Consider the following 25,328-nt stretch of genomic DNA (forward strand, 5'->3'; position numbering starts at 1 on the left):
TTCAACTGTTTTTGTTTAAGACAGTAGTTAAACGTTAAACAGAAACTTTGCAAAATAGGTACTGGTAGGTAATAGGTAGGTAGGTTAGGTATTATAAGACATGTTTTTATGATTGGGTTAAAAAAATCTAGATCACCTCTTCCGAAGATCAAACCAATTAGATTTGATAACGAGATAACAAAATGATAAGAGATAAAACATTAATAGTTAATCAACTTTTTTTACAAGAAATGTCTCCATCTTTGTTATTCTAAAGGAATTCCATATTGCCATCTCTTTCATTTTTGACAACTAAATGTATTTTAGCGTGTATCCGAACTACGAATACGTTCCATTTTACATAAATATAAATTTGTGCTGAATATTTTATTATTTTGGTATATATAAAATGCTGTTTAATCACTTTTGTGAAAAAAATTTTGCATTGTAACTAGATTTGACTTCATAAATGATTCTATATATTTTCAGAAATAACTTGGATTCAACTCTCTTTTCAGAAGATGACTGCCCATTTTGCGTTTATTGACACGAACTAATCATCTGACAAGTGTCACTTTCGTATAATGATACCAATTTTAGAAGGATACCAATTTTATTGCTTTTATTTGTTCGATTTAACAATTTAATACTTGCAGTATTATAATTCTACGGTCGATTTCACCGGCAGTATTTTCCCATTTTCTCACGACTTTTTGCTTTTAACAGGCGTTTTTTCTGGTCGAACGGTTTCTAGAAGACATTAACAGTAAGTACAGTTATACTACAATACTTCTCAGGCATCTTGAACAAGTATTTGTTTGCTTAAAACCGGCAAGTGATTTTTGGTAGGTAAACAAAATTGCGTAAGCGTGAACCGAATTGCATAAATACCTATGTGATTAGCGTCAATATTGTAGTAACTATTATTAGTCACCGCTTGAATTAACACACCGTATCGGTCCAAAGTTTATAATCGTACTGACAGTGCAATAAATCAGGTAATCAGTTTATCAGTACAAATAGGTAGGCAAATTAATAGTGTTAGACCTCATTATCTAACCGATAAGTCGATAAAGATTTGCTAATTACAAATCAAAAGGCAGTAGCTTTGTTTGCTGTGGTCAGATTAAGTTGTTTGTGAAAAAATATGGAGAGTTTTTTTAATGATATAAATTTGGATAGACCGAGGTGAATATGGAATATTCAGCCATGTATCTGCATACTATTCTGTTTGTCTCTAGAAAGTTCCTTTTTGAATGTCTAGTGTGCTAATGCTATTATTATAGTGATGTCATAATTGCCATGCTAATAAAAAAATTACAACATGCAATAAATGGTGGTACGGTACATTGTTTAAACATTCAGTATGTGCACATTTGTGAAATCATAATTGCAACTAATTCAGTTTAAACAATAAGGGACTATTCAGGCTATGTTCTTAAAAAAATATATATGTGGCGATGTAGAGATGTGACACGTCTGATAGAGCGAAGTGGAAGAGAAGTACGAAGAAGGCAGACCCCACCATCAAATGGGAATAATAAATGCTAAGGAGAGAGAGAGAGAGATGTGGCAATGTAGAGATTTTCCTGCATTTAACCTTCTAATTTTATAGATAACAGATACAAGCAACTTTTATCTTTGTTTTTGGGTATAAATGATGACCCTTGTTATTACACCCAGGCACATCACACCTTCCACCTATTATTATTCTGATCAAAATAAAGTGTAGCAATATAGGTAGCACCACACAAATCTGGTCCAAATATCAAGTACCATTTTTTTTTATAAATATGCCTCTTTGCCATTGCCTTATATTTTTGAATAATTATGTACCCGAGCAATGCAAAAATAGGTAATTATCACATTAAATCTGATCAGCATTATCTATATTTTTTTAGAGAACATTGCCTGGAAAGTCCTTCATTGATATTTACACATATATGTATAAACAGCACAGCGATATATTGAACAGCCTTCGTGGTCTAGTGGTTAGAGCGTTAGGCTCACGATCTGGAGGTCCGGGTTCGATTCCCGATGGGGACATTGTCGAAATCACTTTGTGAGACTGTCCTTTGTTTGGTAAGGACTTTTCAGGCTTGAATCACCTGATTGTCCGAAAAAGTAAGATGATTCCGTGCTTCGGAGGGCACGTTAAGCCGTTGGTCCCGGCTATTAGCCGTAAAAACACCTCCACCAATCCGCATTGGAGCAGCGTGGTGGAGTATGCTCCATACCCCCTCCGGTTGATTGAGGGGAGGCCTGTGCCCAGCAGTGGGACGTATATAGGCTGTTGATGATGTATAAACAGCCTATATACGTCCCCCTGCTGGGCACAGGCCTCCCCTCAATCAACCGGAGAGGGTATAGAGCATACTACACCATGCTTCTCCACTGCTGGTTAGTGGAGGTGTTTGGGCTAGTAGCCTAGGATTAAAGGCTTAGCGTGCCTTCTGAAGCATGGAATCATCTAACTTTTTCTCATTGATATTAATTAAAAAAATATATAAAAATAAAATAAAAATAGCCTTTAATCACCGACATTAATACATAGTTGTACTTTATTACTTAATTATCTATATGTTTATTTATTTGTCGGGCTGTTCTAGGACATAGACCTCCTCCTTATTACGCCACACCTGTCTGTCACCTGCTGACCTTCTCCAACCTTGTGGTAGATCGTCTTCCCATTGGTTTGGTCTCCCTAAAAAAAAAATAAGTATATGTAAACTTTATTCTAGAGAATTCTTTTTTATCTCCTCATAGACGTAATATTCATTCACAGAGACTTAATAATGGCAAACTGGAAAGCACTTGGTTCCATCATCCTCCCCAACGTCGGTGGCTGGGCTAATGGAGTCTACTTCGCTGGCCAAACCCGGTCAGGAGGCAAGGACCAAACGTGGTACGATACTCTGAAGAAGGCACCGTGGAACCCTCCGAAGTGGGCCTTCGGACCAACATGGACGGTCCTCTACAGTGGCATGGGATATGCTTCATACCTGGTTTTGCAGGAGTGCGATGGTTTCACAGGTATTTTTTTTTACGATTTGATTCATAATCACACAGCCCTCGCGGCACAGCACGCGTAGCCATACGACGTTTATTCATGTAGATAGCATTTGCTGTGTCTATTGGTTTATCGCTCGATATAAATCGCGCCGCGCGCGGTGCGGTGTCCTTGCAGAACCAGCTGGAGAATGAAGGACTTTCCAGGCAGGTGCATGTTCCTCAACAATATAGATGGCGCTGTACAGTTTTTCCTTCGTTTAACCTTCTGATTTCATGGATAACAGACATAATGTCTTTGTTTTGGGTAACATGACCCTTGTTAGTACACTTAGGCAAAATTCCACCCATTATTATTCTAATCAAAATAAAGAGAAGCAATATAGGTAGCAACATAATGCTATACATAATCTGATCCAATTGTCAAGTAGCAATTAATTTTATTATATGCTACTGCTATGCTATTTACATTGTATTTAATTACTTTTTTCTGGAGAATATGAAATTGTTGTCAATGATTTCAGCGGGGTTTGCATGACAACCGCGCCGCGCGCGACGCGAATTATATTGAGGGTTCAACCAATAAACGCAGGGAATGCTATCTACGATAAATAGTCGTCGTATGGCTATTCGTCAAAGCCCACTATTGGCGAGCGAAATCAAAGATGACCTACTCAGTGTTAACGTATAATAAAGAGTAAAAAACCTTACTTTAAACCCCCGTTGCTATGCGCCATATAATCAACAATACCTAGGCAACGGGGGTTACCAGACCCACGATGTAATTCGCGTCGCGCGCGGAGCGGTTTCCGTGCAGAGCCGGCTGTATTACATAAACATGCAGCGTCAGACAGAGATAAGATTATGTTATCTTGTGTCTATTATCTAGAGCTGTCCTGCTCTTGGAAAATGACAATGTTTTTTGACGTGACTTTTAAATCAATCATTTACAGACATAGACCTCATTTACCTGTCCAAAACTTATCTGGCAGACAGTAGTACTGTTATGGTACCTAAATAGCTACCCAATAGTTACTACCGAATGATAGTCAGCCTATTTGACAGATTATTATCAGGTTTATTATAGGCATCTGGAGGTCCCGGGTTCGAGTCTCGCTGCGAACATATCACCAAAATCACTTTGTCTTCTATCTTCTATTGTGTGGGTTGTGAAGTGGAGTACCAACCTCATCAACCCTGGTGTCAGGGTTACTATTGAGCCGCCAAACGCCCCTGACATGGCTCATGTCACGACTACTTACTTACATAAGAAAGTAGTAACCTGAACCAACGGTTTAACGTGCCTTCCGTAGCACGGATCATCTTCCTTTGGGACAATCTGGTGATCAGTCAGTAATGTCCTAACCAAACTAGGGACCACAAAGTAATTTTTGTGACATTTCCCCACCGGGAACCGAACCCGGGACCACTGGACTATGGAGGTTGTTAATCACTTTGTGACCTTGAGCTTCAAAAACCAAATTTGGTTTTTTGCAGAAGATGCGGTCCTACCATTGACTCTGTATGGAACTCAGTTGCTGCTCAACTGGGCTTGGACTCCGATCTTCTTCGGCCTTAAGGACTACAAGCTTGTGAGTATTAATTCAAAAAAATATTATTCAGTCAGGTTTGGCGGCGAGGGTGTGCTACCGCCAAAGGATGTTTTCGGTGTACCGAATAGAGCATAGTACCCCGCTAGCCACAAGTTGGTATTGTGACTAGGGATCGACGATCCAACGGTGTTATGTTGGAAGTTGTATATACGCGTCTTGCTGTGTAAACTTCGATATCGCGTTTTACGACTGCTTGAATACTGCATTATTGAATGTGGCGCCATCTGTTGTATGTGGGCGGAACTAGTTGGCCAATTAGTTAAGTCCGCCACACAGGTATATTTTTTTATTTATTTAAAAAAAAACATACAGCTTTAAATAACATATACAGATATAGCACACTTTAGGTAGTACAGAAGCCAATTAAGTTTTCACCGAGAATTAACACAAACAAAATGAATTTAGAAATGAGTACAGAATTTCTTTGAGTACCTACATAGTAGTTACACTTTGAATCGTCAATTTTGTTAGGTTTGGGGTGTAAGATTCCTAATGGCTGTGAGGGCTGGTTATCTGAGGCTAAGGCTGAGATTGAAACTCACTGAATTTAATTAAAATTCGTACAAAAAATGTTAACATTACAGTAGTTAAATGGAGAGCAAGAACGGAAGTGAAGAGTCAAAAATGTTGTCACAGTAAAGAAAATATAAATTTAATGTAGGGGTTGCCAACTTTACATTATATTTTGTCGAACATTTGATCCACCTAAAGTTTCTCACAACCTGTGTGGTATTAACCATGGTTAAAGCACATAATAACGGGTTCTTACCGCGTTTAAATGGGGATATGATGATATCCAGTAGTAGGTGTTGTAAAAAGCTTGAAACGGCCTAATGTGGTGAAAAAACGTGAGGACACAGTGAGTGCGGTTTGTCGTAGTGAGTTTGGTGCGAGTTCAGATGGTTCCGAACATTCCGATATCAAAAACATAAACAAGCGGCAAAGAAAGAGGGTAGACAGATATGTCTGCCCGTAGAAAATTATGGATCTACCTACTCCACTCCAATCTCATCAGTCATCCCGTGATCATGGCACTTGCAACAGTGTCGAAATATCGGGAGTCTCATATCCCCATTTAAACGCGGTAAGAACCCGTTATTATGTGCTTTAATTATGATAATAACCGCGTAAACTTAAATCAATGTATTAACCATGGTATTAACAATTTCAGGCCCTGATAGAGATATCAGTGCTCACTGGAGTGGCGACCGCCACGGCCGCGTCGTTCTATCGCGTGAACTCCACCGCTGGACTACTGCTGCTTCCTTATCTAGCCTGGCTGGGATACGCGACCTCCCTCTCCTACTACATCTGGAAGAACAACCCCCAGTCCCCGAAGATCAAGGAGATCACTGATGAGAAAGCTGACAAGGCTAACTAGTAGGTAATCATCATCTCCCTAGCATTATCCCGTTTTCCACAGGATCCGCTTAAATAACCTGAAGATTTGACAGGTCCGGTTTTTACAGAAGCGACTGCCTGTCTAACCTTCCAACCCGCGAAGGGAAATCCAGCCCAATACAGGTTAAGTGACATACCTCCGAAAATTTATTTCTCGGGAATGTGGGTTTCCTCACAATGTTTTCCTTCACCGCTGTGCACGTGATAATCATTTATGATCCAAACGCGAATTCGAAGACAAATTCGACAATCATTGGTTGAGGCCTTTGCTGGATTCGAACCTGCGATCTCAAAGTGAGAGGCAAGCGTTCTACCAACTCGGCTACCACGACTCCTGGCCAACTAGTAGGTAATAAGTTACATATACCATACCCTAGACATTCCATACAATCTATCATTCACGTCAAATCATTCACTTTGTTAATCGCTTTCTATTTTGTTCTGCTGATATGCAATCGGTCCCTGAGTGGTATAAGAAGACCAGGTATGCTCGAAACTGACAGCTAATAAAATAGGCATCTCACTGGTATGCAACCCGTTTGACGTGTTCTGTCAACTTAATTCTGTCGGATTATTGGCCAATATAAAGTTTTGGGAGGGTCTTTTTAAATTTCTGCCTAAAATTGACGGTTTTTTTTTTGCCTGTCGATTATCCGTCCCTTTCCTTTTCGCCGGATAAGATATAACATAAAATAAACTTAGATGGGCTTGCGGAAAAATAACGGAAGTTAATTTAATGTTTGCAATATAAAATATTAACGTTTTTAATTATCGGTTAACGGATTAATGAAATTACCCAGCTATGGGTTTATGTATGAACATCCATTATGATAATTCTTCACTTCAAATTCTTTCGTCGATTTGCCACACTCAAGTCAATTTACATGACTGAACGTTCGTCTCACCTAACATCATCATTACTAATTTAAAAGCCACGCTCTTGTCGGTGTAGCATTCTCCATTCTTGTTTATCAAAGACCAATTCCTTCACTTCCTTATAAGACAACGTACGACTTCTCTTTAATCTGTTCCGTGTAAGCTCTTCTTGGTCTTTCCCTCCCTCTCTTTCCTTGTAACTTGCCTTCTAGGTATGATGTTTTTAATAAATTCGTCGTGTCTTATTAAGTGTCCAATCATCTTGCCTCTTCTGTCCTCAATAACTGTCAATATTTGCTTCTTTTCCCTTACCCTAACATAACCTACTGACGGTCGATGTGTGATTTCTGTTTGCTACCTACCTGTTTCTATTATAATTAAGTAAGCACCTAGGACCTAGGTGCTTACTTAATTATAATAGGTCCTAGGTGAATGGTAAAGATTTGTTTTGTGTAAGTTCTTTAAATGTAATAATGAGAAAGTGTGGCGTATGCCGAAGAAGAAGGCATCGAGACAAACCTGTTTAGGTTCAGCGATGTTTGTAAACCAATTTATGTGTAATTTATAAAGTGTTATAAATAAATAAAAAAACCCTAACCAAGATTAATTATTTTTTCAGAAATACTTCACGCTTCAAACTTCACCTAAGCTGAATCGGACAAAGTGTTCTTAACAGGGCTTAAAAGCGGTTAAGGTTATGCTACCGTTATTATTAAATTCAATTCAATAATTTTGTTTCAGACCATGTGTCCATAATTGTCAGTAACAGTATAAACTTATATACATACTATGTTAGTGGCAATACCGGTTATACCGGTTGTATTGTTATACTGGTATGAAATTACGGCATCGATTTCCTATTGGTCCGTAAAATGGTCCGCTTGTATACCACCGCTTGTATACTTTAACCGATTGTATACCTTAACCGCTTTCAAGCCCTGGTTGTTAGTCTTATACGCCCGTAAGGTACTGAGTGATCAGTTGAGTCATATTTTGTATAACTATTTACTTTAAAGGTGTGCAATGCTTAATCGTCAATATAAAGATATACAATTATTATGTAAAAGTCTCGATATAATTAAGTACCTATTTGAATCGCGTCATAATAATATATATTGGCCCCGATTCCTGCAGACACCGCCTAATTTTATTTTAGGTTATATCCGTCATTTTCGTATCCGTCGAAAAGGAAAGGGACGGATGATTCACAGCTCTTAATTTTAGGAAGAATGAGTAAATTAATGTGTCGGGTTATTGACTGACGTAAAATTTTTAGACGGTTGGTTTAGATTTGTGCTTAAAATTGACGTGTGTTCCATAAATTTTATGCTTGTCGATTACCCGTCCCTTTCCTTTTCGGCGGATAAGAAAAGGACAGATATAACTTAAAATAAAATTAGATGGTATTTACAGGAATTAGCACCATTGTAAGCTTTACACACTGCCTTGGGTAAACTTTATTTTATTTTAGTTTGCCAACTCTAAAAAATAATAATAAATTTAATAAATAATAATAATTTAAATAAAAAATAGTAATAGTGGCTTCATCTGCAAGCAAGAGAACTGGCAAATATAAATTATAATGTGAGTGATTTTCTTTTTATATTTTTTAATTTTTATCCTAGCTTCTGGATAGATGGGGCTGAACTTTGTAGGTTACTGCAAGAAACGGAACGTTATATTATTTGTGATTTTCTTTTTGAAATCATAAAACGAAACGTATTGTTCACAATGATTATGTTTTGAAAATATGTATATATTTTTTTTAAACAATCTGTCACATAATCAGAAACATACGTAACTTCGTCACGTCCAACTACGCTTTTTTTTAAAACGAAGAAAGAAAACGGAATTATATCAGAATGTCTCGAGAAAATGAGAAGAAATCTTTGTTTCGTTTATTTATTTCTTAAATTAATTGAACTTTTTTTTCTATTTCTTGGCATCTTGGCAATCGTCCAGTAACGTAGTTGGTTAAGCGCCCTCTAACGAGTTCTAGAGAACTTTCTTTTTAATTCTAAAAAAGAAATTACCATTATATTCAAAAATAGTGGACTTACAATGAAAGGTTAGCTGTTTGACAGCTCTAAAAATAGTTTCATCGTTCACTTACTTTTAAAGTTAGTTTTTGAACTCTCAAACTAAACTAAAATATAGTTCGACCCCATTGTGCTTTTATAAACCATGCTGTTGTACTTAAAAGCATAATGATGATGCTTTCAACGTTTCACTCCGTTATAAATATAGCTTGATTAATTTGATAACTATCAGAACACAAAACAGAAACAGAAAGAGTACAATAGGCGGCCTTATTGCCAAGTAGCAAGTATCTCTTCCAGGCAACCACAATTTAACATTTATGTTAACATTTTTCTGCAATGTCTCTTTCGCACTAGACATCCTCGCTTTATTACAAAACGAAGACTAAAAAAAATATACGGTCGAATTGAGAACCTCCTCCTTTTTTGAAGTCGGTAAAAATAATACCAGGTGTAAAATATTGTCCGCGTCACGGAACTCCCGCGATCGCGGCGCTAGTGTCGCGAATTCTGCGTAGAGTTACTATGACTTGTCAATTAGTTCCATTAAAATACGTGGACTTCTTTCGTGGCTTGGACTATATGTTAAACCTGGTACTTATTCTTTTTATGGTATCGTTTTCTAATAAGGCGGACTATATTTCTATACTTCTGTCAAATCAATCAAGTTAGTTTTTACGGATTGGTGTTTGCTATCACGATATATAATAATAATTTTCGATGAAGTCACAAAAAGTAGTTTTAAGATTCACTACTTTTTCATTATCTAAGCAAGGTTTATAAAATTGTATTTTATAAAATTATACCTGGTCATATAATAATTTGTCTACCTACTCTGTGAAAATTATAGCGTGAACTGGGGTTCATGTGATAATCATTATTGAAAACTTTCACATTTATAAAAAAATCTAGCGATAAAACATTGCTAAGATAAAACAAATGAATATTATATACTTACGTAGTATTTTTCGAAAATAAAAAGCAAATATCGTTTTTCTCACATACCTGCAAAAAAGAAACATATTTTCTCACTTTAAAATAAATATATGACTAACTATTTAAAGTTTAATAGTATTTTATGCAACAGTTGTATAAGAAGGGTCAAAAAATGCGAGTGGCGTGAGTTGCGATGTGAGCCTTGGCGAACATCGCAATAAGAGACGCCACGAGCATTTTTTGACCTAGTTATACAACGTTGCATACAATACTTTTTCTACGACGACGTAATTTTAAATGAAACAAAAATTATACAAAGAAAAATTTTATTTATAAAAATGAAGATGTAAATTTTGAATGGTATTGTGTGATATGGTAATATTGGGTACATTGGTAGGTTTTACTGCAGTGTTGATATTATATTTTATACTTTTTAGTGTTTTGAAACGAAACACAAAAATTTTCCAATTTATTTTCCAACGCGCAGGAAAATGGCGGCAAATGTATACTTTTTTTTATAGTATATCTATGGCACCAAACAAAGTAAAGGTGCCAGTTTCCAGGTCAAAAAAAAAAAAACAACAACAATGCTTTTTTGGCGACATTATAGTACAGTTACACTTTGTAAACAATGCTTTTATAGGCCATAGAGCGTACACTTTTTCAAAGAGTTTAATTATGTATGTACTTATATTAGACTTTTTGGTTATTTAAATGCCAGATTAAAGTAGAGGAGTAGAAAAAAACATAAACGTATTTTCATTAAATAATATAGATATTACGAGAAGTGTCCTTTCCAAAATACTGCACAAATCACCATTCCCTATGCATTTATGAATGTCAATATTTTAATAAACAAATAGGTAATAAGTACATTCATTCTAGAATATTCTAGAAATCCTAAGGTATTTGGAAGTATTCTATGTCAATTTGTTTTTCGAATATATTTATTGTTTCATGTTAAACTGAATTAGTACTTGTAAATAAATAATTAAATTTAATTTTGTTTTTTTTTCTTCTTCCTAAAATACAGAGGGGAGGGGATATAAAAGATATAAACGGACATTAAATCAACATCATCTAAAAAACATTGCTATTTGACATTTGTTTGTTTTGCGTACTTACTTTTATATCCGCAAATGTCAAATTGCAATATTGCTTTTTTAGATGAGTTGCTTCACGAGACATTTTGGCGGGAGCGGAAACGGGACGGTTGCTTTCTTCATGGAAAATCTAAATACGAAGTGGTGTTTTGTGGTTAACCTAGTCGAAAAGCATTCGCGATAGTGTTATTATATCGGAATATTCAATAAATAAAGTGTACCTATCTATTTTAGCTTCGTGCCAACAAGCCGCTTCACAACTCGAAAGTTTATGCGGACTTGAGTTAATTCGTTTGGGGTTCGGAGTAGGAGTCTGCTCCGAGGGTGCGGGCTTAGGTTTCATCATTCATCGTCATCACCTTTCATCATTTCATTAATCATCATTAAGAAAAAAAATACATAAGATATGGCTGTATGGGCATAGTTCCCTTTGCCTTGCCCTTCGGGGAAAACCAAAACGAAAAAGAAAGATGAGTTGCTTCAATGCGCCTTTTTAATCCCTCTTCTTCTATCGTGTGGGTTGTAAGGTGAATTACCAGCCTCATCAACCCTGGTGTCAGGATTATTGATTTAATCCCCCAGTAGGTAAAATTAAAAAAATAATAATGTGGGTAGGAGAACATTGCAGCTAGCAACACGGTCAATAAGTAAGTATAATCATTTTTCTTGAACTTGACGAAAGTTGCGGACGTTTTTCAATTATTTTGTTTTAAAGTAAAAGTTGTATTAATTTACGAAGTTCTTTTCCTGAAGGCAAGTGAGTACGTACCTACCTAATTGGAATTCTTTATGTAACTGTCCGTTTTCGGCTCGGGACCGACATGATTTGGAAGCTTTCCGATTACATTCAATAATATAGGGTGTTAGTGACATCGTAATGAGTACTGAGAGGGATGATTCAGCACAGTGTTCCGAGTTAATAACAAGTGATTTTTTTTTCGCAAAAGTATAATACTTAATTGATTGATAGATAGATAGATAGAATCTTTATTTAGGTTTAAGACGTTACATAAACTTCTTAATATAAAATTTTTAACATATATGAAATGTAAGACTTAAAACTAAAAAAGGTACTACTAGCTCGGCTGTCGTATCGACCCACATGAGGGACAATACGACGCCGATTTTCAGCCAGACCCATAATTGGAAATAATAAAAAAAAAACTAAAATGTAAAACTCTGAATCATGGTCTGAATCACCCCCTCAGAACGGCCTCCGTGGTCCAGTGGTTGAGCGTTGTGCTCACGATCCGGAGGTCCCGGGTTCGAATCCCGGTGGGGAAAAATCACAAAAATCACTTTGTGATCCCTAGTTTGGTTAGAACATTACAGGCTGATCACCTGATTGTCCAAAACTAAGATGATCCGTGCTTCGGAAGGCACGTTTAGCCGTTGGTCTCGGTTACTACTTACTGATGTAGTTACTACTTATTGTTGTGTATCGATAGTAATCATTAGTCCTTGCAATAGTCGATAGCCTAACTGTACTATCATCATCATCGTCATCATCAACTGTAGTATATTTACATGTATTTATTGTATGTGAGGGTACTTCACTAACTATGAATAGTTCGGCAACAGTAAGGTCACGAGTACCTACTAATATGTATACTTACACTTTGAAATCATGTCACATCAACGGCCTCTGTGGTCCAGTGATCCGGAGGTCCCGGGTTCAAATCCCGGTGCGGACACATCACGAAAATCACTTTGTGATCCCTAGTTTGTTTATAGAACATTACAAGCTGATCACCTGATTGTCCCAAAGAAAGATGATCCGTGTTTCGGAAGGCACGTTAAGCCGTTGGTCCCGGCTGCATTAGCAGTCATTAATAACCATCAATCCGCACTGGGCCCGCGTGGTGGTTTAAGGCCCGATCTCCCTATCCATCCATAGGGAAGGCCCGTGCCCCAGCAGTGGGGACGTTATTGGGCTGGTGATGATGATGATGGGCAATTTTTGTCACTTCAAGTCATGTTTCGTATTATTAGCTTATAGAATGGCAATAAAAAGTACCTATAGAATTAAACACGCTAAGTTTCATTCAAAAATGTTTGCATTCAAAAATTCTTTACACAGTTCTTTACAAGTAGATACTCCGTTATATCCCTATTATTAATTATTATTATTAATAACCCTCAATGTCCCACTGCAGGGCAAAGGCCTCTCTTCCCTTCTTCCACTCCTCCCTGTCCACAGCTTGCTCGCGCCACCGTTTCGAGAAGCGGTCTAACTCGTCGCGCCATCTTTTTCTTTATATCCTTACTTCGGTAAAATCAAGAAAATGTAGTTAGATTTTAAAAAAGCATAGTCATCACCAGCAGCCATTTTTAACCGAAATAAATCGTTGTTTTCGTTTTTAAACGATTTTTTTCGTTTTAAACGGATTGGTTTAAATGGTTTTTGTTAGGAATATGAGGGTATATGCATATACCTGTGACCTTTATCAAATAAAGGCAGTGCGCTACGGATTACCGGCGGTTTCACTCGTCTCCCCCGTACTCATATCTACCAGTTTTAAAACGGCTTTCATCCATAAGTAGTTGAGGCTCATATCCTCACAATGTCAAATAATTGTAGTGTGACAGGGTTCTAAAGTGGGTACATGATATTGACTGTACATTTTAGTAGGTACAACACAGCCCCACAAATTCAAATTCAAAAATATCTTTATTCAATAGGTAACATACTTACTTACACTTTGAATTGTCAATTTTTACATAACGACCGTCTCATCCGCCTAAAACTACTGCAGCTTCTCACAACCTGTATAGCCAGGGAAAAGAAGCTGCAAGAAAAATTCTTAAAAAAAAAATAAACATAAATATTGTTATACAATTCAGTAAGTAATTTAGTTCTCAGACAGTTAATCCTATGCATTCATATCTTCTAAGTAATCACTAACCTTATATACTTATAATACAAGTATTATATTTTTTTATTGAAACTTATTATTGGACTTTTTATAAAACTACCTGTTATAAAAAAATATAGTTTTCTTGCATGTAAATAGCTTTATAAATTAATCTCCCCGCGGCCTGTGTGTTACGACATCCATTAAGTTCTATTGTTAGAGTTTGTAGATGTTCAAAGTAGATTACTTTACTATCTTTTGACTATTTACATTGACCCGACACAAGTCACTTGAAAGAAATTGCTTATTAGTAATTAACCAGTTTCTTGCTATTGCTGCTCCGTAGGCTGCTCCTTTTATTAAATATCCTATATGCAGTTGTTTTGTTATGTTTACAATATATTTTTTTAATTTTATATTCAAAAGTATTGTTAATTTTCAGCCTAAAAATGCCAAACTGGACTTTAGTTGGTGCTATACTATTGCCCAATGCTGGGGGTTGGGCTAGCACTGTGGCTATGATGAGGAGGGCCTGGTACCAGGACGTTAAGAAACCAGACTGGAAACCACCGAGATGGGTTTTTCGGCCCGCTTGGACTATTATTTACACCAGTATGGGCTATGCTTCATACATGGTTTATAAGGATTGTGGAGGATTTACGAGTAATTATTTTATGTTAATTAATAGTTTCAAGTATCTATAAAATAGTTTCCAGATTGGGTATAGTTTATTCCAATTACCCCAGTTTTTTTATTGCACATAAGTACAAAATTTTATTTCCCCATTTGCCTCGAGATTCTGGTACATCTATAAAAGGAAATTAACTATTACCATTGAGGGTAGTATGTTATAAAAAATGTTTTGTTTTTATATGTTTTATATTGGTACGATTGATTGATTGATTGTTTGTTTTCTTTTTCAGAAAAAGCAGCTTTGCCTTTGGCTTTGTACGGAGGACAATTAGCCTTAAATTGGGGTTGGACCCCAATGTTTTTTGGAATGCGCATGATCGGAGGGGTAAGTGAAAAGTATAAGTGACAGTGACCGACCTTTACCAGCTGTGGAATCAGTAGGCTTAAGTGAGGATGGTGGGTTGTAAGCAGGGCTGCCAGATGTTTTTTTTTTGCCTAGTCGGGATTTTGGAACATTTTGAGTGAAAAAAGCGGGATTCTTTCGTCGAAAGTGGGAAATAGTAAAAAAAACGTATATGATTAAAAGTTTTTGAATATTTATCTAATTAAGGCTTTTAGTTTATACTATCTGCTTGACCAATCCTTTGCCCGAGGGATAGGTACATGAAAGTGCCTATGAGGCTGGCATGATCACTCAGGGTGTTCAAAGCCTTGTTACAAAAAAAAAAAAGAAGAAGTATAATCATCATCATCAGCCCATTAACGTCCCCACTTCTGGGGCACGGGCCTTCCCTATGGATGGATAGGGAGATCGGGCCTTAAACCATCACGCGGGCCCAGTGCGGATTGATGGTTATTAACAACTGCTAATGCAGCCGGGACCAACGGCTTAACGTGCCTTCCGAATCACGGAGGAGCTCGAGATGAAAACCTTTTTTTTTGTGGTCACCCATCCTATGACCGGCCTTTGCGAAAGTTGCTTTACTTCAATAATCGCAGACCGAGCGCGTTAACCGCTGCGCCACCGAGCTCCTCAAATAATTAATAATTGACTTAATTAATAATTGACTTAATTAATAATTGTTTGTTACAGGCCCTAGCCCACATACTCGTACTAGATGTAGCGGCTACAGCATGCACCATAAGTTTCGCTAGGATCAACAAGAAGACATTATACTGTATGGTGCCATACTTGTGTTGGCTTAGCTTCGCCAGTTACCTAACTTACACCATTTGGAAGCTAAATAAACCTGGAAAAGATGTAACTGGTAGTGACAATGAGTAAAGTACCTAAATTTTTTATAATTAATTATTTTACTTTGATCTTTTATTAATCTTATTAATGTTTTATTAATTATGACAATAATCGCTTAAATTTAAAACTTTTGTATATTTTTTTTCGTATTTTGTCACCACTTGCAATCAGACCGAAGACCATAAGCAGGTCTGTTCCTTATTTACATCAGTCGGTTTGTAATATAAAAGCAAAATACCACTCACTGGCCTTTGGCAGCTCAATAGTAACCCTGACACCGGGGTTGACGAGGTTGGTACAGTCATGAGCAATATACCCACTTTAGGACTCTGTCGCACTAACATATTTGACATTTAGTGAGACTTACAGTTCAATTTCTCATAAAAGTTAATGTGACATGGTACCAAAGTGTATAAATATTAATGCTCGTAACCGTACTCCATCTGACAATTGGGCACAATACCTGGAAACCACGTGATATCATTTATCTGTGTTCCAAACATGAATTCAAACTCGAAAAGTCGAATTCAGTGGTTTACAACCCGAGCCAGTATTCGGACCAGTGACACTAAGATTTTTATGATATCGCGGATTTTTTTGCTAAACTGGGGAACCATATTATTATTTTAGTTTTATATAAAATCTAACGAACACAACACAACACAGTGCTGATTCCTGTAAACACTGATTCCTGTAAAAGGAAAGGGACGGGTAATCGACAGGCATACAATTTAATCACACGTCAATTTTAGGCACGAATCTAAAACAACCGCCTAAAAATTTCACGTTGATCAATAACCCGACCTAATTAAGTTAACAGCACACATCAAAGGGTTTGCATACCAATAAGATGCCTCTTTGATTCGTTCGGATTATTCATTCATCCACTCATTAATTTTAAAATTAACAGCTGTCAATCATCCGTTCCTTTCCTTTTCGGCGGATAAGAAAATGACGGGTATAACTTAAAATGAAATTAGCGAGGTGTCTGCAGGAATCGGGGCCTACTAGGCTAAGTAAAAACATATTTTTGCATGTTTATATTTAATTTTATATTTACAAAAGAAAATATACAAAATTGCGTATTATTTCATTCGTTTCAATTTATTTAGTTCTCCCTGTTGGATAGACGCGTCTTTGTAGATTTGTTTCACCTTCTCCTTACGTATATTGTCACTGAAAAAAAAAATAGTCGGTAATTAAACATAATCATAAATTCAAATTCAAAAATATCTTTATTCAGTAGGTAACATAGTTACACTTTGAATCGTCAATTTTTACATAACGAACGTCTCATCCGCCTAAAACTACTGCAGCTTCCCACAACCTGTATAGCCGGGGAAAAGAAGCTGCAAGAAAAACCTCGGCACAGGGCCCTAGACGTTCTTTAAAAAAAATAAAAATAAACATAAAATATTGATATACAATTGAGTAATTTAGCTGCCTAATATCAGTTCTCAGACAGTTAATCCCATGCATTCATATCTTTTAAATAATCACTAACTTTATAATAACCTTTTTTGTAAAGTTTTTGTTTAACTACTGTCTTAAAGCAGTTGAAAGGCAAATTCTGAATGTCAATGGGAATCTTATTGTAAAAACGTATACATTGCCCCTTAAAAGATTTAGTAATCTTATGTAATCGACTGACTTGTAAAGCAAGTAATCATAAGTGCCGAGCGGGCACGAGTATATCCCAATTGGGGCAGTCAAAGGTACATCCACACATCACCGAGCTTTCTATTAGACCAACGTGATAGGTGGTGAGCCGTATCGCCGTCTATTAATGGTCGAGGCAAATGTGTTAGTGAAAACTGCACTTAAGGTAAATTAACAACTCATTGGTGCAAGGCTCTCCGTTTGAGAAGCAAGCCGGTGTACCACAGAACCAGTTAACCAAACCAGTTTGGACTGGATTTTAGGGACTGTTTTATGACTGCTGACCACGCCGGCGGGGTCGGTATCGGGGCCCTGAAGTGTTAAATTTTATCGACAGAGACGTAAGGCGCTAGTTATTCAAATTTAGAAGTTATTGGCATTAGACGGTCTCTCAGCCCAGACGGTCTTCCCCACATTGACGATATATCAAATGCATGTTAAACACAATTTGTCTCACCTATGAATCTTCTGGCGGATCTTAACAGAGGCGATGTAAGCCTTATCTCTTCTGATCTCTCTGAGGGCTCCCTTCATCTCCTTCTTGACCTTTGTCTCTAACCGTCTCCTCTCTGCCATCTCCCGAGGAAGCTTCGCGCTCTTGCTTCCGGTGAATCTGTGGAGACAGAACGTTAGGCTTTAGATCGACACGGCAGACCCGGACACTTCATACAAAAACTTTGTTTTACACAGACACTACACATTGACGTTATCGTACACGCGCATCTGTGTGTGTGACGTTTGACGGCCATACGATTGAAGACTAAAGTAAGACTGAGGGGGTGAGGTAAACCTAGCTCAGCTGCTGGTGGGGAGCGGAGAGTTGTCGTTCTATACGTAGTATTATTCCTTATTCTATGGTAACGGGACGATTGCATTTTGACATTTGTTGGCACTGCGCACTTACTTTTATATGCGCAAACGTCAAATTGCTTTTTAGATGAATTGCTTCAATGTGGCCTTTTTAGATTCCCAGCAATCACAGCTGTACATCTAAATAAAATAAGAAAGAAGGAACCGAAAATTACTTACACTTCTTGGATGTCAGGTTCATACAATCTTAGAGCTTTGGGTTTCTTCTTTTCACTCGCTAATGGCGTGTAAGTCTTCACCTCTAAACCTTCCTTCATGTACTGAACAGTTTTATTCACCATACTGGCAACTTTCTTGGGATATAACTCCATGTCTATCCTACTATACAATTGCAAATGTGGCTCGAATATAAACTCTTGTGCTTCCGACTCATTACAGTTGTCGAAAAATTCTCGCAACATCATAGTACACATTAACACGCTGCGCACTTTAAATCCATTGTCAACTTCATTTAAAACTAAATCTTTCGCCGCCATTTTGTTTTCGACCTCCATTTTGGAACAGTCCTCTTCTAAGTTTAAAATTTTGGCGTCTTTGTGTAATCGGAAAGGCGGGACGACTTGTATCGGATTTAAAACCGAAGTATTAGCACACAAATAAAGAATTCCTCTTAAAAAGTTGATCGCTGACGGAACAAATCTTTTTGATAACACTGTATATTCTAAAATAAGTGCAGTGATAAAGAAACCTCTTGAAATAGCATAAGCTGTGTTGAATTTAGACAAGGTCAGAATTTCCGACATGAAAATCAAAGATGGCGTGGTGATTGGATGTTTAAAATCCGATGTGGGATACAATAAAGACACTAATTTAAAAAATATCAAAGTGTCTAAGTCGGGTACTTTTCTGGGGTTCTTTTTGAATTTGTCGTGTTTTTCCTTTAATAATTCGCCTATGAATTTCTTTGTGGAGACTTTGTTCGTGTGGGCTAAGTCATAGAAATGTGGGGCGAGTCTGTCGAAGATAAGGAATGCCTTTATGAGGTCTCCTTCGTTGCTTAGGTTTGTGAATATGTCATTGACATACTGTAGCATATGTGCGTATATTCTGCTTAGTTTATCTTTATTGTTTTCTGCTAAACTTGGGTCATATTTCTTTATAAGTTTTTGTATTGTCGAAGAGTGTTGCGCGGGAGTCTTTCCAGTGAGTAGTTCCTGTAAACAAAAACATGATATTTTTTATATCTTTATATTCTTAAGATAAGTAATGATAAGGTTAACAAAGGAGCATAAATGGTAAAATGGCCCATCATGTTAGAAAGAACACTTATCCCTGAGTCGGTTTTTACGTGTCCGGTAGAGCAGATGAACACATCAAAAAATCAACATAACATAAGTTCACGACTATGTCCCAATTGGAGGAGTCAGAGATACATCCATCGCTAAATCAACCAAGTACCCACACCTCACCGAGCTTTCTATTAGACCAACGTGTTAGGTGAACTGTATCGCCGTCTATAATAATCGAGCCAATTTTTCAGTGAAAAATTTATTTAAGGATATTTAATAACCCATTGGCACAAGTCCGGTACCGGGGTTCCAGGGTTTAAGAACCACTTACTTTCAAATTCATTTCTTCGTCAGCTTTAAAGTCAAAGAATGAACCAATTTTCTCTTCATCTTCCTCATTCTCACTTTCACTTTCCTCGTCCGATTCTATCAAATCTTTAAAATCGTCCACTTTTTCTTTTTCTTCACCGTCTGAGGGGCTTTCTTCTTCTTCAGAGCCTTCTTCATCACCCGATTCATCTTCACCTGCAGAATTTTCTACTTCTTCTGAACTTTCTTCCTTACCGTTTTGTACAAGTCCTATGTTTTTTTCTATGTCTTTTTGTGCATTGGTTATTTGTTTTTTTGAAGGTTCTTCTTTCTTATTAACTTTTGATTCTACCGTTTTCTTTTCTTTATTTGGTTTTGTAATTTCTACCTGCAAAATAATGTTTGACAAAATGAGAAAGTCTTACGGAATATGAACACTCATCAATCAATTTACAACATTGTCTAAACAAATATATTTTATTTACTAGTGTTTATGTTACAAATTATTGAAGCAATAAAGAGATAAAAATAAGCAGAATGTAAATCCACCACAGGCTTCATCAGTACCAACATTTATATTCAGAAAAAAAAGGGAAAGCACATTTAAATCATACATAATAAAATCCGCATTTTTGATGAAGCTTGCTTCATCAAAAATTGTCTAAACTACTTTCATCTACATCTGATTTATATTTTTTCTTTCTTCATCTCTATGGATAAATAAGACAACATTAAAGACCTGTTTCAGAACTTGCCGATAAACTGTCTGATAACCTTAAACTATCTGCTGGATAAGTAGTTTCTGATAACAGCACAGAGTATTGGATAGGATATTCCATTCTTATCGAAAACAACATCAACTTTACGTATTATAAATTTTACCTGGTCATTTTCTTCATCAGATTCTTCTTCATCAGATCCTTCTTCATCATCATCATCTGTGTCTCCATCAGCTAATTCACTCTTATCACCGGCTTTCTGATCATCATCACCTTCCTCATCATCACTGTCTTCATCATCGCCATCTTCGGATGACGTGTCCGATATCCCGTCATCGAATTTGGGCTTTGCGTTGGGCACTGGAAATAATGGATTTCTTTTTCGACACTGGATTGTTTGGCCCTGGACAATGTGTAAACATTGTCAAATATGACTCAACAACAATCTAGTGTAAAATATCACATAAAATATTCGATTAGACATGACACAATCAACACAAATATTTCGGTCAACAAATGCCTCAAAAGGGGTTGTGAGTGCGTGAGAGGGATTCTAAGGTTTTTCTTCAGGAATGTGTTCAGGGTGTTTAGGGAGTTGCCATGCTAAAAGTCAAGAGCGCAGCTCTTAAATAAAGAGAGTGTACGTAACAACTTACCAGAGAAGTCTTTAAGCACATTTTCAGGGACCAACGGCTTTCCATCCTTATCGTACGCCAACATGAATTCTTTTTCGTCCTCCAGCTCGAAATTGTCATCCAAATCGTCGGCAGACCTGCAAAAAACATAAGTTCAGATATTATTGTTTTTTTTATGGATTTTTGGAATGTTATGAAGTTGAATCTTTGCGGCAGGGTGTCATACACCATTTCTGTTACTGCGTACTTCGTACAGGTAATTCTCTCTTTTTTAAAATCTGTCCTTATGAAAATAAAGATATTTATTTATTTATAAAGGTACACACAGCATTACAGTGTAACCTAATGCGCTGTATGACGAGAAAACAATATATAAACTAGTATACAAAATAAACAATGAATGAAAAAAAAAATAAGACAATAAATTATCACGCCGTTTTTCACAGGATCCGCTTACCTAACCTGAAGATTTGACAGGTCCGATTTTTTACAGAAGCGACTGTCTGTCTTACCATCCAACTCGCGAAGGGATAACCAGTCCAATACATTGAAAAAATGTGACCTCCGAAAATGCATTTCTCGGGAATGTGCGATTCCTCATAACGTTTTCCTTCGCCGCAAAGCACGTGATAATCATGAATTCGAGAACAAATTCGACAATCATTGGATTAGGCCTGTGCTGGATTCGAAGCTGCGACCTCAAAGTGAAGAGGCAAGCATTCTACCAACTGAGCTACCACTTTTAGTAGGTATACAAAGAAACAATGAAAAAAATTAAAACTATAAATAACATGAAAAACACGAAAGATTACAAACATAAAACACAAAAAATAAAAAATTGATTAATTATTTTGTTAAATTACTTTTTAAAACAAGCTAACATGCTTATATTAACACGCTAATTAAACCCTCTTTTCTTTTTTGATCTTGTCAAGAGGCTTTTGCGATTGAATAATAATTAATAACAGGTTTCTGATGTCGCTGATCAAAACTTTTTGGCGGAAACGGGACGGTTGCCTTCTTCATTGAACAATCTAAATAAATAATACGAAGTGGTGTTTTGTGGTTAATGATCGCATTAAGTTAGTCGAAAAAAATTCGCGATAGTGTTATTATATCGGAATATTCAATAAACAAAGTGTACCTATCCATTTTCGCTTCGTGCCAACAAGCAGCTTCATAAGTCAAAAGTTTATGCGAACTTTTGAGTTAATTTGTTTGGGGTTCGGAGTAGGAGTCTGCTCCGAGGGTTGGGGCTTAGATTTCACCATTCACCGTCATCACCTTTCATAATTTATTTAGTCATCATCAAGAAAAAAAAATACATATATAAGACATGGTTGTATGGGCATAGTTCCCTTTGCCTTGCCCTTCGGGGAAAACAAAAACAACATGTCGCCGATCGATCTTGACATAATATGAAAGACGAATTCCTCTTTCTTACTGCTGTGTAATTTCTGTCTTACCTGTGTTTTGCAGTAGGCTGTTGTATTTTCGCCGCTGCCTCGTCTTCGCCTAACATTCGCAACTCTCTTTCCTTCTCAAGTCTCTCTAGTTTTTCTTGCTCTTCTTTCTTCTGCTTTTCGTCACTCTTCAAGCCATCTGAGGGCTAGAATTTGAAATACAATATTGTTGATTGCAGGGGTAATTTGTGTTTGATAAAAGATATAATACAGACAAGAAATATAAACTGTGTATAGATTAGTACTAGTGACTACAGTTATTGTACATAGTTCATACATATATACACAAGATTGGGCCCTGTCTTCTGTTGGGTCGGCACTCTCACCGGCTTCATGAAACCTCAGCGGTTTAGAGTACTTATGACCTTTAACACATTCTGGATTAAATCGCGGGATACGCCTTGGCTTTTGTCAAGGCGTATCATTCCTCCAACCCTACCACACCCGCATCCATACATAGTTGAGCTTCTTAAAGGTAAATAGGTTAAATAAAATAAGTTTGAGCTGATGAGTTACTTACAGTTCCTCTCCTCTCAAACCTCAGCTCCCTCATCATTTTATCATAATCCGCATTCTTCTTGTCAGCTTGACTCAACAGTTTGTCTATCAACGATTCTTCCTTCTCCTCAACTCTAGCCCTTTTAAAAACAACCGGTTGCAAATCCTTCCACTCGCTATCCAACTTCTCTGTCAAATCCAATGTCTGTTCTTTCTCCTTCTGTTTTTCTGCTTTACGCTTCTTGGATTCCGCTATCAGCTGTTCAATCAAGTCTTTATGAGATTTAGCACCGTCCTTTTCGGCTTTTGAAAGCATTCCTCCACCGAAATGGCCTTCGGATACAAAGTCATCTGAAATAATTGTTTTTATAGAATAAATCAAATTGGCATGCACAACTTGTGCGAAACTAGGTTATGACTTAAAGTTGTGAGAAGCTGCAGTAGTTTTAGGTGGATGAGACGTTCGTTATAAAATACACTAAAAGAGTTCTGAAAAATGCTCTACCTACGTGCTATTTTCTATCCAAATCAGTTAAGCTTCATAATATTAAAATATGAACATTTGAAGTATTTTTGTAACCTTACCATCAAGTCCACCAAACTTTTTAGCAACATCATCTTCATCATCTGAGGATCTAGGGTCATCAAACTTCTCAATTTGTTCAAGAGTTTGTCCTCTGAAATGACACAATTAAATTTGTCATAAATGTGGGAAAGAAAATTATGAATGTTCACAATAGATAGATATAGCCTTTATTATGGACTTATTGTAACAATTTTTTTTTTTTTTTTGTGTGTGTTCACAATAATCAACAATAAATAACAATAACATAGTCCCCCATAGCCCCAGTATCCCGGTCCACTAACCCCCAACCCAATAGCCCAATACACGAACCGGAGATTATCTTTGGGTGCACTCCCATAGTACATACAGGGATAATCGCCGGTTGGTTGTATATTTGTTTTTATTTGATAATTGTCAAATGACAAACTATCATATTATGCGACATAATTTCATATTTCATTGCTACAACTGTCAAGTAGTGAATTATAAACATTTCAATGAATCACATCAAATGCCGAAAATTTTAAAGAATTTAAAGTTGTAATGCTCTAGGTGTGGCTCAAGCCTCGATAAAAATTAGATAAATAAAAAAAATGCTCTAGGTCCTTTTAAAAACCAAACCCCATTGATTATTAATGAATTATTGTGTCTGGCAGTCTAGGCCTTAGAGGTAAGAGTAAAACGTACCTGTGTGTCAGTATTTCATCGTCAGCCAAATTGTACATGCTTTTTCTACTATGTTGTTTGGCCCGTTCAGCAGCAAAACGGGCAACCATTCGGTCTTCCGCAGACAATTGCTGATTTTTCTCACCAATACGCCGGTCAATAAAAGTATTTGTCTTGTTCATTAATTTCATTTCTGTTCCTAATGTTTCTTTCCTCTAAAAAAATATTCAAAATATTAGTAATAAATAATAATTAAATAAAAAATTCAGTGTCAATATCTGGCAATTTTTATTTGTTCTTTGCTATATCTGCAATCAGTATCCCTTTTTTTTCTTTTTACTACGAGCAGATTTGTCACCAGTGAAGATATTTTTGGCTATTTAAAAAAAATAACAATTGGCCTTAAGAGAACTCAAAAAAAAATCTAAATACCCATTATTTTCGCCAAACACTGATATAAAAATTAATCCATAAGTATGTTAAATAATCATGTTTCAATATTAAATTAGCTAGAGGGTAAACAATATAATATTTGATAATTAAATATACATTTATATGCCAAATTAATTATATTTTCAATATAATACTATTATTTATCAGTCTTTCGTTTCTCTCAAGCTTTATCAAAGTATTATGAACAGTAGGTATGTAACACCAAATAAAATACTAATTATACAGATTATAGGAAAATCTTTTGCAGTTTTTTTACCTTCTGGATGGCTTTAGCACGTGAAACACCTGGTAAACCTCTATCATGCTTGGATTTTTTCCCCAGAACTTTAATTTTCTCCTTATTGATGTGAACTTCGAAAGGATTCAACTTTTTCTTGTGCACCTCGGTTTTCCTCTTGTTGTGAACTTTGTCGGCTAAACCGTTGTTCCTCTTATTCTTAACTTTAGCCATTTTTGATAATAATTAGTGAATTAAAACGAAAATAAATAACTTTGAAGATGAAACTGCTAGGTTAAGTTTCGACTTTCGATGACAATTCACTCACACGCGTGGTTTTGACGTT

The 25,328-nt window shown here is 36.5% G+C and overlaps 3 protein-coding genes across 13 annotated transcripts; 2 read left to right on the forward strand and 1 right to left on the reverse strand.

The window, feature by feature from the left end:
• Nucleotides 1-592: 592 nt before the first annotated feature.
• Nucleotides 593-10,854, forward strand: LOC126377220 (translocator protein-like). 4 transcript variants are annotated; one of them, XM_050024921.1, is made up of 5 exons: nucleotides 593-745; nucleotides 2,765-3,012; nucleotides 4,486-4,580; nucleotides 5,773-5,985; nucleotides 7,498-10,854. In XM_050024921.1, exons 2-4 carry the CDS (start codon nucleotides 2,775-2,777, stop codon nucleotides 5,980-5,982), a joined length of 543 nt encoding a protein of 180 aa, XP_049880878.1. In that variant the 5' UTR covers nucleotides 593-745; nucleotides 2,765-2,774; the 3' UTR covers nucleotides 5,983-5,985; nucleotides 7,498-10,854. The 4 variants fall into 4 exon arrangements, with proteins under 4 accessions (XP_049880878.1, XP_049880879.1, XP_049880877.1 ...); XM_050024922.1 differs by lacking the exon at nucleotides 593-745 and adding an exon at nucleotides 832-977; XM_050024920.1 differs by lacking the exon at nucleotides 593-745 and adding an exon at nucleotides 1,010-1,167 and having other exon boundaries at nucleotides 5,773-5,981.
• Nucleotides 10,855-11,451: 597 nt separating this feature from the next.
• On the forward strand, nucleotides 11,452-16,787 carry LOC126377234 (translocator protein-like). 8 transcript variants are annotated; one of them, XM_050024942.1, is made up of 4 exons: nucleotides 11,452-11,603; nucleotides 14,254-14,474; nucleotides 14,735-14,829; nucleotides 15,538-16,787. In XM_050024942.1, exons 2-4 carry the CDS (start codon nucleotides 14,261-14,263, stop codon nucleotides 15,727-15,729), a joined length of 501 nt encoding a protein of 166 aa, XP_049880899.1. In that variant the 5' UTR covers nucleotides 11,452-11,603; nucleotides 14,254-14,260; the 3' UTR covers nucleotides 15,730-16,787. The 8 variants fall into 8 exon arrangements, with proteins under 8 accessions (XP_049880899.1, XP_049880897.1, XP_049880896.1 ...); XM_050024940.1 differs by having other exon boundaries at nucleotides 11,588-11,717; XM_050024939.1 differs by having other exon boundaries at nucleotides 11,590-11,713.
• LOC126377007 (nucleolar protein 14 homolog) lies at nucleotides 16,727-25,309 on the reverse strand. The gene is made up of 11 exons (XM_050024589.1): nucleotides 25,022-25,309; nucleotides 24,334-24,527; nucleotides 23,667-23,758; nucleotides 23,104-23,432; nucleotides 22,587-22,729; nucleotides 21,142-21,257; nucleotides 20,649-20,845; nucleotides 19,789-20,154; nucleotides 18,388-19,382; nucleotides 17,816-17,971; nucleotides 16,727-16,875 (listed from the first exon to the last, which is right to left on the reverse strand). Exons 1-11 carry the CDS (start codon nucleotides 25,214-25,216, stop codon nucleotides 16,785-16,787), a joined length of 2,874 nt encoding a protein of 957 aa, XP_049880546.1. The 5' UTR covers nucleotides 25,217-25,309; the 3' UTR covers nucleotides 16,727-16,784.
• Between the last annotated feature and the right edge of the window lie 19 nt (nucleotides 25,310-25,328).

The sequence above is a fragment of the Pectinophora gossypiella genome, chromosome 22, assembly GCF_024362695.1.
Source record: "Pectinophora gossypiella chromosome 22, ilPecGoss1.1, whole genome shotgun sequence".
NCBI classification, from domain to species: domain Eukaryota; kingdom Metazoa; phylum Arthropoda; class Insecta; order Lepidoptera; family Gelechiidae; genus Pectinophora; species Pectinophora gossypiella.